This window comes from Poecilia formosa, unplaced genomic scaffold, assembly GCF_000485575.1.
Source record: "Poecilia formosa unplaced genomic scaffold, Poecilia_formosa-5.1.2 Scaffold5, whole genome shotgun sequence".
NCBI classification, from domain to species: domain Eukaryota; kingdom Metazoa; phylum Chordata; class Actinopteri; order Cyprinodontiformes; family Poeciliidae; genus Poecilia; species Poecilia formosa.
This window is the reverse complement of record NW_006799944.1, coordinates 2,128,699-2,144,599: the sequence shown is the minus strand read 5'-3', so window position 1 is coordinate 2,144,599 and position 15,901 is coordinate 2,128,699. Positions and strand designations below refer to the sequence as shown.

The 15,901-nt window shown below is 35.8% G+C and overlaps 1 protein-coding gene across 7 annotated transcripts in view; it reads left to right on the top strand.

Annotated features, from left to right (window-relative positions):
* The window catches only part of mctp1a (multiple C2 domains, transmembrane 1a), a 139,040-nt gene that overhangs the window by 31,308 nt on the left and 91,831 nt on the right, over nucleotides 1-15,901 (top strand). For all 7 annotated transcript variants that reach the window (XM_016677008.1, XM_016677000.1, XM_016676986.1 and 4 more), the window contains exon 2: nucleotides 9,231-9,351. In XM_016677008.1, the coding sequence (XP_016532494.1) occupies nucleotides 9,231-9,351 (121 nt within the window). The remainder of the gene's footprint in view (nucleotides 1-9,230; nucleotides 9,352-15,901) is intronic.

Below are 15,901 nucleotides of genomic sequence, written 5' to 3'. Positions count from 1 at the left end.
AATAGATTTTTCGGAGTGTCACTGAACAAATTAACTCTTTCCTTTTCATTCACTGTCATTTTTTTTACTTAATCACTTCATTGCTTTCTACTTTATCCATGCTGGGCTGCCTCTCTAGACTTCTCATTTATGATCATGGGCCACTGATGTGCTACCATCTGTTCTGTGAAGTCATCTTTTACGATCAGAATTAATGGAACCGAAGAGAAATTTCTTTTTTCTCTCTGCATGTCCCAAAGTGTCTATTTTTGATAAAACGCTTTTACTTCTAATGTCAAGTTGGAATTGCAATTGTATGATGCAGTGTGTTGATTCAGTTGTGCTCATTCCAGCAGATATGAGCTTTACCTGTCATTCCACCTGCTACGTCAGAAGAATAATTACCTCAATCTGGGGCTGCAGTGGGAAGAAGGTTGCAATTTATACAGCAGGCTGCTCGGCTGTTATTAGGGAAAGAGCACACCAAAGAAACCTCATTATTTAGTTGAGTGGCTCTTGTCACATTACATAGGGTCAGCCTGCACATACTGAGAAGCAATCATACTCTTATAGCCGCGCATACTGAAGGTTCTCATCAGCATTAATAAATGGGCTGCACAGCAATTTTGAGATTATGTTTGATGCGACGTGATTTTAATGAACTGTGTCTTACTGAAGCATTTCCACCCTTTGAATGTCTTTACATTTTTGCCTTTTTATAACCACAACACCACCGGAACTTTATAAAACTAATAGTGCGTGATTGTGAAGCCGAAGGTTACATGGTGGTGTAAACCGTTTTCAAATAAACTCTGGTACTCCTAAATAAAATACTGAAACACATACCATACATAGAAATTTATTTTTGAGGGTAAAATGATCAAACTGCATACAGTTTGAGAGTTCAGAAAAATTTCAGAAAATACTGTTGACTGCAGATATTTAAATATCTGGGACAACATTACATTTTATTCCTCACTGTAAACAATACAGCCTTTTTTTTCTTCTTTACAAATGTAAGTATAAGGTAAATTTTACTAAACCATGAATTCAAAATTGAGGCTTTTCTAAGTTTCTATTTCCATCCATCTTTGGCTATGTAACACTCTGACACTGACAGAAAGAATAAAAATATCTTTCTTTGATTTGTGTGGCATTTAGCAAACAGAAATGTCTGTGTTTCTACAGATTATGTTAACATCTGGTTTATCTTAGATAAAGTCCAGTGCAACTAGTTATGTAAATTTGCTTCTCACTTCAAAATTACGAACGACTTCATGTTAGTCTGTCACATAAAATCTTGATAAAATGCATTGATGTTTGACTTTGTAAAAACTTCAAGGTTCACAAATGCTTTTGCAAGGCATTGTATGATATTGGATTTCCAAATTGGGATTAAAATAATTTCTAGACAAGTTAAACAGTTTCTAGACAAGTAAGTTGGTTTTCTGACACAATAGAGTAAAAAGATGGATTGAATGCGACGGAGACGGACAGTACTGGATTCAGTTCACCTGTCATCTAAAAAAATGATGGATGAAAGTTACTAACACCTTTGCCGTCTGACTCAGTCAGTAGCTGGTGATTTCAGGTGCAAAATCTGCAAATGTTTATTATCCTTTTCTTAAAACCAGATAATAGGTGTCACATTTTGTTGATGCATGAGTTACTTTTTAAAATAACAAAGATAAGAATCTGTAAAAATGTACAATATGTTGTTGTTTAAACTGAATTTTTACTCTGTCTTACATAAAATATAAGAGGAGGATTTTAAGACATATATATACAGCTGGAAACAACCTCAGTCTTCTACAGTGTTTTCCTCCCCCGTATGTTCTAAATTTAGAGTGAGTACAAAAAAACCCGAATACATTTCTAGCAATGTATTAGGCCTCACTGGCAAACCTCAAGAGCCTTTCCTACAATAAGAGGTTGTGATCGTAGCGTCTATGTACCATGCTGTTGTTCTATGGTTTGAACACTGAAGGAGGGACTCTGGGTCAGCACTCTTTTCATGACAGATTTAAACTCCATCAGAACGAATGAATTCTGATGCACTCAGAGTACATCGTTTCCTTTTATTTATTTGGGAACATTGGATCCGTGTGGTTCTGTGTTAGCTTAGTTATATTTTTGAAAGCTTAAATACTTGTCTTATGTACGTGTTTAAAATATGTGCATTATGACTTGCCGGGAGTCTTTTTGCTGCGAATGATAGTCCTGGCACAATGTTTCCATCTGAGCTCTGATCAAGGTATTCTGCAAACATTAATTAGAAGTTAGTTTCAGGATTGGACATCAATTGCAAGAAAGACTCGTAACAATGCAATCTAATTTTCTGCCAGACACATAACCCCGGGATGCCAACACCTCAACATCAGGACCATTAGCTCAGCAGCATGATTTAGATAACGGCCATCTATCACTCTGTCAGCAGATAAAACTACTAAAGTTTATCTGGCAACATTCTTGAAAGGGGCAGCAGAGCCCCTCTCTACTGCTCTAGTAGAGTGAAGTGAATAGAGCTTGTAGATGGGATTTGTTTGATCTGTGTTTCATTGATTCACTGCGTTTATGACAAACCCAGTTATAGCACTGCAAAACTCTTTCAGTATAGGTCATATAATATATATTTATACTGGTTGATCTCACCAAATTTAAAACATCATGAAAATCTCTATTTTAGAATTTCCATTCAAAGAGTTGAACTACATGATTCTATATTTATTATATACAGAGTTAGATTTCAGATGTTTACTTTCTGGTTAATTTAGTGACGCTGCAGCCAGTTTGTGTAAAAGAAGATGAGAGACATCAGATCCAACAAGGAAAATGTGCTTAAAATGGCCAACATGTAAAGCAATTTGGGCTTCCTAAATTCCTGAACACAGCCATAGGCTGATTACTGTCATGCAGTATTTTATACTAAAAGAGTACTGACCTAGTATTGAGTGCATGCAATGTGCAGTACAGTAAATTGAGTTAAGATATAAAGTTCTTTTTGTTTTAAGATTTTTAACAGTACTTTTTTCCTGAGAAAAAATGCCAAAGCACCATGTGCTGTGCTAAATAATAAATAAAGGCTGGATTTTCACATGGAAATTGATGGTGCTATGACAAAGGGGGCAAAAAGATATTTTCTGTTAATGACAAAGCAGAAATAGGTTCAGGATATTTTTAAAGGGACATTCAGAGCATGGAAATTACCTGCCATCACTGTGAGAAATGAGAATCTGGCTACATACTGTGCCCAGGGCTAACTACAGGCTACTCTTGCACAAAAGAAGTAACTGTTATGATATGCTGCCCAGAAAGAAACATAGGACTGATTAGTATTCCAAAGTAGACGTTTTTCTCAAAAACTTATGTAAGTACTAAGGCAGATATTAAAAATGGTCAGCTCTTCACTTTTGAAAAGCTATACTCATAATGAACACTGGCACTTTGGCATTAGGCAATGCCTGACCCTAAGTATGGTGATTTTAAAACAACATGCACAAAAAGACAATATCCATATGTAGACCTGTCACAATAAGCAGGAAACCAATTAATTATATAATAAATTAAAAGAAACTCAATAATTTTAATTTGTTTGATTTATCCTTTTTTTTTTTTTTTTACCAAAAACTGAATGATAAAAGTCTTCAGTCTGGTGTTTTGGTCTCCTTTTTTGAAAGATAATTTTGTTTACAGAGACTTAATAATTTATTTAATTTGTTGTTTCTGTTGTTTTCTTTCATTATTTTGGATATCTCAAATGTCTTCTAGTGTCAGCATTTAAATGTTTATTAAAATCGAAAGTTTATTGACCTTTGAAAATGCGTTCTTGCATTTTTATGCCATTATTACTATTATACTACTTGAAAATGCTCTTAAAACAACAATGTTATCTTTTATCACAATATGTTCTAGGACAATTTATCATCCGGCAAAATGTATTATTGTGACAGGCCTATCATATGTCTGTGTGTGTGTGTGTGTGTGTGTGTGTGTGTGTGTGTGTGTATGTGAAATCATCATTTGTCCAGTGTTGGGGCTTTCTTACAGGCAACAGGTATTTCAGTCTTCATATGAACAGAGCACTGGCAATCTTTGTGAAATCATCAGAGGTGGTGTATGGCTGGCCTGGTTATTGCTACTCGGAGACCAGGGGGCATCCTTTTCAGCAGATAGTCCTTAGAAGAGAGAGACCAGTCTCTGTTCATACTCATTGTGAAAAAGAAACAGAGCAGGATAGGCGGTCAGATGTCAGACCACATCAAATGTGTTTTTCACATTGATCTTTCTCGTCTTCCTTCTTATAGGCTGATGAAAATGTCATGCAACCATTTCCAGTTTGTGATTACATCAGGGACTGAACGGTAAAAGAACAACAACAGGTGTACAGTCATAAGTTATTCTGTCTACGATCTTTTATTGATTTAATGCTAAAGTCCCTCTATACAACCATTATGGCTAAAGCTGTTAGTCAGATCATGCTGCAGTATTCTGCATGGAGACCTTTGGGATTTCAATTGTACATTAAAACCTTATTATGGTGCGAGAACATCAATAACGCTAAAACCATTGGACTAATTTTTTTGAATGGCTTTTTAACAGGTCTCTGAGCTCAGTAAATGCTTACTACTGTAAAGTATGTCCACATAATCTACTAATAAACCTTTAGAAAGATCCCTTATCAAACTTAGACAGCATATATTACATGGTGTCTGGAGTATTTGTGTTTTCGGCAGTAGAACAGAGGCGCACATTCTTCTATTGACTACAATAACACTGGAATACAGTGTTGCAACTTAGATTCAGTATAACATAATTTATAATGTCTGGAGAAACAACTTTTTGACTAAACAATGTGAATTTGAAGAACAAATGAACACATTTTTGATAAACTTCTCATCGTAGATGTTCAATGTTACTGCGCCCTCTACTGCGCATGCGCGACACTTTCAGGTCGTTGGCCCGTTCATACCTCAGAACGCATACAGGTCGCATTTACTGGCAGCATGAACGGCCCCAGCAAAAAAAATCGGAATTGACAAAAAAATCGGAATTGACAAAAAAATCGGAATTGGGTCACTTCAGGCTGCAGAGTAAACGCAGCCTTTGTCTTATCTGACCACTTCTTTCAGTAATGAGTAATCCAATGCATTGCTATTTCAAATCCAGTAATCAGAATAAAGTTACTTATCCAAATCACTGTGCGTCACTATTTTAGCCTAAAGTGTACACTCGGATGTAATTTAAAGCATGCTAAATTGTTTTGACATCTTTTATCTACAATGCCTACTTTATCACAGTTTAAATTTTAAACCTCATGGGTTAGAAAACAATGATTCACATTTTTTCCCACATCAAAACCATACCAAATCAACCACATTGATTTAGTTTGGATGATTCACCATCCAAACTAAATCAATCTTTTGAGAGCAGGATCAAAACTATATTACTGTTGTCCTCGAACATATCCAGTAAAAGTTACTTTGAGCCAACTCAACTCCAAAATAAAACAAAAGCACCAATTTGGCTTTTACATATAGGGAAACGGTTCATTAGCCAGCAAAAAAACAGAAAAAATGCAACCAAAAAAATCTGTATGACCAGTAATTTGAGCACACTGTGTGCCCACTGACAACTGACCAGAGTACAAAAATGTTCCTGGCTGAGCAGTAAATACCAGTCTAATAGGAGAGTCCACTTGTTTATGAGCCAGCTAAATACCAACACATCAGACTACTGTCCAAACAACCGGGGATAGAAAAGTCATTAAAACAGGTTCAGCATCTCATTCGAGATAAAAATAAATACAATACATAAATGCATGAATATACTGGTATTTAAAGGAATATGAGACGTAACTATTTGAGATGACACAGCTGAAGAGACAGCAGTACAGAAATCACAATAAAAGCTCTTTTGCATGGAGCAAATTATTCACCTTTTGTCAGTGGCATTATTGATGACAATGTTCATCGTCTGTCTTTTTCAATAAGGTCCTTTTTTTATATGAAACTAGAGGTCTGGAATTTATTTACCAGTTCCTAACATACAACAATCCTGCTAAGTCTGTCAGCCTCAGGTGTGCAGAAGCCTGTCAAACTTGTTTCTCCCTTGGAAGACTACCAACCATGCTGCAGCCTTGCTGTCTTCCACATTCTGGTCAATTTGCTTAATTTGTTTCAAAGTTGCCATAGTGCTGGCAATGATTTGAATGATAGGCCGAACTGTGTGTTCGGCCTATCATCTGATAGGCCGAACACACAGTAATGTGTTTTGAAACATTCTGAAAAATGTGGCTTCCTGTGAATTAGATGCAGATGGGGAAAGGTTGCAATGAAAACCCATATTGATATTGGCTGTAATTATTTTAAAATCTCATGTGGCTTACATCTTCAGTTTTTGTATGTCAAAATATAATCTAATGCTGGGCCATGACTTACTTCACTATAGCAATCTAACTGTCACAACATGACACTAAGGACACAGTGTGTCATACCAATATGCAGTCAGCAGTTTCCACACACCATTTGGTCCCAAGATGTCATTTGAAGCTAATTTTACAAGTTTGGATGTTGGGAAGTCAAAAATACCAATGTACAAAGTGTTATTCATATAGACACTGATGAAAAATGAGTCAGCACTAGAGCAAATAACTGCAGGGCAAAAACCAGGCAGGAGAGGCCCAATTTCAAGATGTTAAATTGCAAAGTTAAATTTCTTTAAGTCATATTTGATACATACTGCATATTTATGACAACTGAAGGTGACATAATTACTTGATTGTGGTATAAAATGATAACCTGAACAATGTTGAACATCTGGACTCAATCTAGCCAACAACGAAAGGCTAATGGCTCAAGGCTAACAGCTAAGTTACATTTAGTGCTAAACCGTATTCATACTAACAGTTAAAACGGACATTTTAAAAGCTAAAGACATACAACAGCAGCCAAACAATGTCAGTGAAAACATTTGATTAGTAGAAAATTTATTAGCTATAATAAACTAAATAAAAAATCGTGCTATGTGAATTCAGGTTAGCTAAAATCACTCTTGTTACCTTCAAAATTTTGTAGCACTAAACTGGATAAGTGTGAGAATTTTTGTTTAGTTTTGACTTAGTTTCTTTTGTGTTCCAGTTCTGTGACTCTGAATGTGGAGATGTTCGGTCCATCTCACTCTGTGGTCATTAGTACTGAAGGCTGAGGGCTGATCTAGGCCCAAGGGATTAAACAGAGATGGATTCTCTGTCCTGACTGTGTCCCAAAGGAAAAACCAAACAAAGAGACTGGTTCAAGAAATAGAATCTATTTGTTTGCACTCATGTTTTTGCTGCTACTAATTCTGTATATAAAAGCTTTTGTTTTGTTTTTTTTCCTTTATCTGAGTTTTCGAGTTAGGTTTTGAAAGGATATCAGTCTGGTTCATCTGTTTGCATGCTTTATCTAATCCTGCACCTGTTTTTTACTCAAACAAGCTTTGCTGTAAGCAAATCCATTTCAAATCCTGTACACCTGTTATGCTTGTGCACTGCTATGTATGTTTAGAAAAAACAATACATGGAAATTATTATCATACTCTTAATCCTTATGTAGTTTAATATATTTTTTGTAAAGTTGTCATGTTCAGTAGGTCTCATCTTGTCACTGTTCGGCCAGCGTTATTTGGCTACATTTACAGTCTGAATGCCATGGTGTTGCTAGAACCCCTCAGTAAAGGTTTAATGCATACACAGAGCCAGGTAGCTAAATGTCAGTGACTTATGTGCACAGTTGAAATGTGTGTGGAGGTTTTTCAAAGAAAACATTTTGATTTATCTGTCAATCAGCCATTGAATGAAACAGTACTTGCTTTTGTTAAATCTGCTAAATAGGGTTTTCATAACAAAAATGAAGAAAAGAAAGTCAAAGGCTACCTTATCAGGGTATGTAGTATACTGAAGTGTTATATTTGATTATGACTTTGTAAATCACACAAGAGTAGGTGATTTGCAAAAAATAAAATTTACTTTAACTTTTATTAAGGTTGTAACTTTTTTTTGTTATTTTTATCCATTATGTTTATTATTATTATGTTTATTTGAAATTCTGAATCTATGTGCAAAGACAACATTCTAGGCCTTGATGCATAACCTAAAGATGTTAAACGAGAATATTATCTGTAAGTCAGTCATATAGAATTAGAAAGTTTTTTTTTTGCAAAAATGTCAGTGTTGTTATAAACAACGCCTTGTGATTAATGTTTTGATATTTGGTCAACCTAAATATCAATTTATTTAAACTCCCCATATCTCTTATTTACAGTAATAAGTTTTATGAAGTTTCTCTGTTTTCTGGTGGTCCTCAAGCCTTTTATGTTGTTTTGTAGTTATTATTAGCCTCATGTTTGAGCACCACAGCTGGTGAAATATGACACCAGTGCTCACCAAAGGGCTGCCTGATGGGCAACAATGAGAAATAAACATGGTGGACTCAAATTTACAAGAGCTTGAATAAGATAGTATGTTATTGTGAAGCCCATAGAGTGGCTCAGTTCCTGTTGTGGCTTGCAAATGAGCGGCATAGAAACAGCCATCGGGGGGTTCATTGTCAAAGTGCAGCACTGACCTCAGGCCTTCAGCATGACATGCAAAAAAAAGATGGCAGTAGACAAGAGTCCCATGCTGCTAGCCTTTCACAATAACGTGCATGAACTCAGCAGTTCCCAGTAAATATCAGGGAGCACATAATATGTAATTTGCAAATATAATTTTTTTCAATGCATGGAGATACTTTGCACTTGCAGATTGTAGTGCTAATATGGAAAATGTTTTATTTGAAGCTTGAACACAGGGAGCGCGATCAACGTGCCAAATGAGTTTCTCCTTGAATAATGCTCAACTGTACTACCTAAGTTGGCATTTTGTGTTATTTTGAGACAATTAAAAATATTTTCTTTTGTCTTCAAAGAACTTATTTGTTCTTTTTTTTTTTTTAGTTTTTTAAGAGCCATAATAAATGTAAACATTTGGATTACTAAAACAAGTGCCTGTATTCTTAAAACTGTTTGGTTAAAACCAGTTTAAAGTTGGTTTAAACTGGCCTCTGTGTAATGTTAATGGAATAAGTGCATTGAAAATGGCAACCCATGAAATTGACTAGCAAAGAAGTAATACTTGGGTGAAACTTATGATATTTACTTTACTTTTATTTTTGCAATAGAAGTCCTAAAAAGCAGTGAAGTATTTGTATAACTTGGACTTCTTGTGTTTACAGGGGATCAACATTGTTGGACCTAGTAATGCAGAGTCTCAGCCTCATCTGCCTTGTCCAGCCATGTACCAATTGGATATTGTCTTGAAGAAAGGGAAAAATCTCGCCATTCGTGACCGAACAGGTAGGAGATCTGCTCAGTTTGTGAAGTGAGATAATTTAGAAGGACACTGTGAATATCTTTCCCAAATCTTGTCATCTGGCCAAAGGACAGTGACTCTGCCATTGTCTCTTGTCAGTGTTACAAACAGCAGAATGGCAATATCCCCACAAAATAAAGAAACAGACAGTTTTATCTTAAAAAAAAAAAAGATAAGTTCGTATACTTTTTTTGTCCATTGTCAAAAAGTCAAAACAAATGTTTTAAAATCTAAATTTTAAAACATTAAAATTTAGATTAAATACTCTATTTAATCTAAATGTATTTAATAATTAAATAAATAAATACATTTATCTAAATACATTTATTTAATAATTAAAATTTATTACATAAATATGATAAATTATATTTATTTAAGCTGAAAACTGGTTTCAGAGAAATGAGACCGGGATCTCTCAGAAGATAATAAAACAATGTAAAACCTCCATTTCAAAATGGCACTCTTTAGTCACTTCCTGTATGTCAATTGCTTCCTATTAAGTTGGATTTCTTGTAGATCAGTCCATTAAAACCCTAAGTTAAGCTTTAATTATCCAAGGACTATGTTATATCTTACGGCAAATCAAAACAAAACCACAAGTTATAGCAAAAACATGTAAAGAAATTTTCCTTATTTAAATTAACATCTGCACTCAATGTACATTGTAACTAATGACAGTTTTATTAGCAGCTTCTGCAGTTACTATGACAACAGCAAATAAAAAAAAAGGCTGCTCTGCCCTCTCCTATACATTTTTCATCACTGCTTGTCCACCTAGATAATGAGCAGTGAGGTGCAGAGCTCACCTGTTCTGTCCTGAGTCCATCGAGACAGCTTATTATGGAGAAAAGAAACAGATAGACCCAGACCAATAGCAAAGACAGACCTTTAGCAGCTGAAAAAAAAGAGAAGAAAATCCATCCGGTTACCCACGGGTCGAGCAACAGCAATTAAAAGCAGTTTTGTAGTTGTTTCATCCAGCTCGCCCCCGTACGATTCGATTTCAAGTTTACAGCCCTGCTCCCTCGCCTTAGATTTCTGATTGCCTCCTTAGAAGTTGACCAACTTGACCAAAAGCGAGCTGTCGGCTTCCCCTTGCTAAATAACACATATTAACTTGAGAGTCTACTTGTGCACCACACTTTTTGATTGTAATACAGTCAGGACATGAAGATTTTATTTTGCTGTGTCACAGCAAATCAAAGAGGTAAAATAGGAAGGTAGATTTTGAATACATTTACTGGTTTACTGGTTTAAGAAATTTCTTGTTTTTCTGGAACGAAAATTTTTTTTATTTAAATTAATTCCTTATAGGTAAAATTACTTGCGTACATCTGATGAACATAAGGAGAGGCAATCAGCTTTCAACGTCAAGGCACATATCTGTAGCTCAGCCTTGTGCTTAAGATGGCTAAGCTACTGATACATTATCTGCCTGCCATGTTCTGTTTTCTACTGCTCAAGAAGTGAGCATAAGAAAATCCTTCATCCCCTCTTATTTATATCACTGTAACATGCATTTTTCAGTATCCCAGCAAGATCATAAGCCATTTGCCATCAGCTTTGTTGTTTTGCTCTTTGTCGTTTGCATTCCTAAATAACCAACATTTTAAACATTTTTCAAATGATTATGTATGACAAGAATGACAAGAAATAGATAAGAAAGATCAATCCAAAACTGTCTATCCTCGGGTTGTTTCCTGTCATTCTCTGCCTTTTTAAATTTACGTCTAGAGCTCATAAAATTGCCTTGAGTCATAAAACGGAGAAGATAAATTGTAGCAGGAGGAGCATTATAGTTGTAGCCTTTTATCTAGAGAAAAACATGAACAGCGAGTGAGTGACTCACATTTGTCGTGTCAGGCATCTTCTTTAAAATGTACCTTAGACCTTATCAGCAATATCCTCTCGTTTCCCCAGAGCCCTAACCCTGTCTTAGCTGTCATGCCCTGTATAAAAACAGATTACCCTCTGTGTGGCCCACGTTTTCAGTAAAACACCACATGACGAAGCTTATCACTAGTTTTTCGGTTTTCATTCTTGCTGTTCATTTGTGTATATGTGTGGGTGGCTGAGAATGTAAACCTGAGGTCCCCAACCACGTTTTCATAGAAGTCCTCCTGCTTGTACCTGTAAAAAAGGTGACAACCCAAAACACAATGTAAGTGGTTCCCATTTTTAAAAATTTGAGGTGCTTAATAATGAATCAGCTGGGGCTGGGGGAAGCACAGTTGCTCAGGCACGTTATATGAAGTCAGACGTCTGGATACAATGCATAAATGCTCAAGATGGTAGTGTCTGCTCCTGTAAATGTTCTGCATCACTGCCTCTTTGCCATTTTTACTGATAGTTCTCTGTGTCTTGGAGATGGTACCAGTGAAAAATGTGGAATAAAATCCAAGCAATGGGGTTAAGTGGGTCTATATAAAGTGCCTTATAAAATGTTCAAACCCCTTTGGCCTTTCCATTTTGTCAAGTTTCAGCTACAAACTTATATTGATTTTTATTACAATCTTATGTGACAGTCCAACAGAAAAATGCACATGGTTTTCACATATTTTTACGTAGTAAATCTAATAAGATTCCTGTGAATTTGTATCACAGTCTGTTAGGGTTAGGGTTAGGGGGTTAGGGTTTTTGCATCTAAATAAAGTAAAAAGCATCTTGATAAAGAGTTAGGATGCATCTGTTTGCACTTTACTTTCAGAAAAGATAAAGCGGCTTTGCAAAGGTCAGAGTTTTTCAGTGAGCAAACTGCTTCAAGAAACCTACCAGACAGGCCAGAGATCATGTTGTGGAGTAGTTTACAGAAGTATTATGTTATTGAAACAAACTCCCAAGCTGTGAATATCTAAGGAAGCACTGTGCAAGTCATCATTAAACATCGCAAAGAGTGCGTTTAACTGTAATGTTAAGTAAAGATGGGCATTCATTGGAGCAGCAGCCATGAGATCTGTGGTAGTTCTGGAGAAGCTGAAGAGCTCAGCAGGGCAAACCTATTGACCAAACAACTTATGCTGAAGCACTCCTCAAATCTGATTTATATGCAAGAGTAACACTCGAAGCACACCCTTCCCTTTGTACAATACGGTGTTAGCAGCACCGTACTATGGGAATGCTTCTCCTGAACATGGACAGTAAAGCTTGTCGGCTAATGGAGTTTGATACAGTGTAAACTTTTTTTGAGAACCTGACGGAGAGTTTAAAAGACTTCATACTTTACGTACAGGCATACGTTAGCCTTTCAGTCACTGCCAGAGCTACAATGGAGCGACTTACTCCTGTGTGAAAATGACATAGCCCAGGCCAAATGTGAAACACATCTTGACTGAGCCTTGTCGTTGCATGTACTACTAGAATTTACATGCCACATTTGCATGCCGGGTTTTTTGTGTTTTCTTCCGCCGTTGCTTACACATTATAGATAAGTGACCAAACTCTTTACCCATCCCATATACTTTCCTCTCCTGATAGTGTTGTACAACTTCATTCTCTCTCCACAAAAATAAGAGGAATAGCAGATGCAAAACTTATCCTCAAAATAAGTTTTGAGTTGTGTGGAAAGCTATAATTAATTGGCTTCAATGAGCGATTTTTACAAGCTAAAATTAACAGTATTAGACGGATGCATACGGATTCACACACACCGTTGTTCTGCTGGATTGCATCTGTAGGCAAAATGATTCTAAGTGCATGACTGACGCATCTCTGTGCTTTTCATTGTGCAGAGTTCTAGTTTATCTCATATTCCTTATTGAGTTCTTGTCTTTTTATTAACTGAATAAGCATTTATCCACTCAAAAGTATGATGTATTTTTGTCTGAGCCAAGGCTTTTAAAAATAAGGTGTTCTGATTTTGTGACTGTGCAAATTCAATTTTTTTTTCAAACTTTGTGCTGTAAAAATTTCATGGACAAACTGGGATCCTTGATGCTCATTGTTGAAGACTGAATTGCTGCAGATTGGGTGTGCAAAATTGTATTTGCCTAAAATTACGGAAAGATCAGAGAACAAGAATCCCTTAGCTTTGGTTTTGGCATTAATCATCCTCTTTTGTACTTAACCTTGCGTGTAATTTTTTTTATTGATACATGCTTTGAATTATCTTAATTTTTCTTTATGTTCTGTTGAGCTGCAGAAAGCTGGATGTAATATGTGATTGCATCTTCCAACTTTGGTTTTAATCACAATCCTGTTATATTGTGTTAAAGATTCATTTTGGGGGAAATTAGATTATCTTCATCATGAAGTCTGTTTGTAATTACTCTATCTCTGAAGCAGGTGTTCAGGTAAGATGCCAGCATCTTGCGGTAGAGTGCTTTGGTCCTCACTGCCTTACACAAAACATCGTTTATAGCAGACTGCATTCTGGGTAATGGGAAACCCTAGAGCTAGAGCCATTCATCAGTCCTGACACTACATGAAGCGCTGGAGCGTTCTCTCTCTCTCATTTTCTCTTTCTCACACACACATTCACACGTACACACACATGTGAATCTGTCCTTAAGTGCAACTCAAGCATGACTGAAGGTTTTATGGGGATCTTTACTGCTTTTTCTCACCTCTGCTGCTCTCTTCTCTGACAAGTGCCAGTGAGCCTTGTCCAAGTCGTGGTTCTTAATGAGATATTTTGACAGGTAATGTGTTGGTGTAGGTCTTTCTACAGTTGTTCCTGAACAGCTAGTGCAAGGTAAATAAGTTTACTTAAGGTCAGAGGTGATGTAAATGTTTTTTTATATGTTATAGCCACCTGTAGTCCACTCTTTTGAGTAATAGAATTAAAATTATTGCATGAGATAAAATCTAAAATCTCACACAGCTAATTTTATATATTCACTGTGAAACAGACACATCTTGCCGTTTCTTCATTTTTAAGTTTAATCAAGTTTGTTTTATTTTGAAATGATTTCTAATGATGCCAATGTAACATGTCTGCAGCTTTCAGGCCTCCGATGCAAAAGAGGGTCAAGTTTTTCATCTAATCTTTATGGTTTTACCTTTGACCACACTATGCCTTTTATTTCTTTTTGGAGACACTGTTTATGTTTTAGCATTTTTTTAAATTCAGGATTTAAAAACATGAACTCTACTGAAACCACTGTGCTTGGGGTGGTCGGTGACATTCTCAAGTTTACATAATGTGGATTTACAGTCCTAGTTCTGGTGGGTCCTACTACCTCTGCTGCTGGGCATCGTCTTCCTGAATGTTTTTCTGTGGAACGTAACCGACTGGAAACCTTTCATTACCTAGGCTGTTTTTCTGTGTGCGTTTTGACTCTGGGTCGGAAACCTGGGTTGTTTACCTGGATTAGGTCCCCTGACGCAGAGAAGGTTTGCCTTCAGCAGAACTGCTGTTACGACCTGGGAACACAAATCTTTACTCACAGCCACAGAGTTGCTATTAAAACAGTGCAATCAGAATAATAAAGCACAAATATTACATTGTAGAGGTTTAATATTACAATAAAAAATATTAACAATGTAAGTGTAGGAGAAAAAATACTATTTCGTGGGCCTGTACATAAAGCTTACTTATTTATTATATTTAATTCCAAATGTTGGTTATGTTTATATAATATCCATATTCCCTTTCAAAACACAATAAGGTAACATTTTATCAACAGGTATTTTTAGATCATTTTAGAATTAAATGTAATTACCTGCTAATACATTATTAATAAATAATTTAGACATTTTTTTCTGCCCTTTGCTCACAAAGAACTATTGCTCATTAATAGGGAATGAATAGTGCAGATTGATGATGAAAATAGGGAAGTTAAATATTTAACTGTTTCACTCATTAGTGTGATAAAGGAACACTGACATGAGATCATGTTTCACCCGGCAGCCAAAAATGAGCATATTCTATAAGTCTGTTAGGTTTAGCCAAGACTATGTTAGAACAATTTCTTTTAAATTGTTGCACAGCTTTACCTGCTGCAGGGGATGCCTCTTCTCAAAAACAATGTTGTCAAAGTGTTGAGGTCAATTTGTTTGATGATTGGAAGCATCTAACTATGACAAAAATGTAAAAAATGCAAGAACTCTGTAAGGGGGGAAGTACACTGCAAGCCTCTGTATGTACAGGGGAACATATCACACAAACAGTTATCATGTCTGTGTGATTTAGCTGCATTTCCACATTTCACTTAGCAATATAACATATGCCCAGTACATCAAACAGTCACAACAGTGGAATACAAACTATGTCTTTAATTCACAGGTTATCAAATAGTAATTACTATGCAAACACAACTGAAACTACAATTAGACTTTTTTTCCCCAGGCCAACTTAGAAAAAACTATATTTTTGAATTTTCAGAACGTCTTTTATTCTGCAAAAAAATAAAAAATACAACAAAAAAATTTACAACTTTCAACATCAACATGGCAAAAATAAAAATAATGTATCTCACAGACTGCTACATTCATATTATAATCGGGCAATTACACCTTTACACTGAAAAAAATAACTCTTTGGATTAACATAAAAAAATCATGGAAAGATTTTCCACCTGATTACTTTGCTTTATT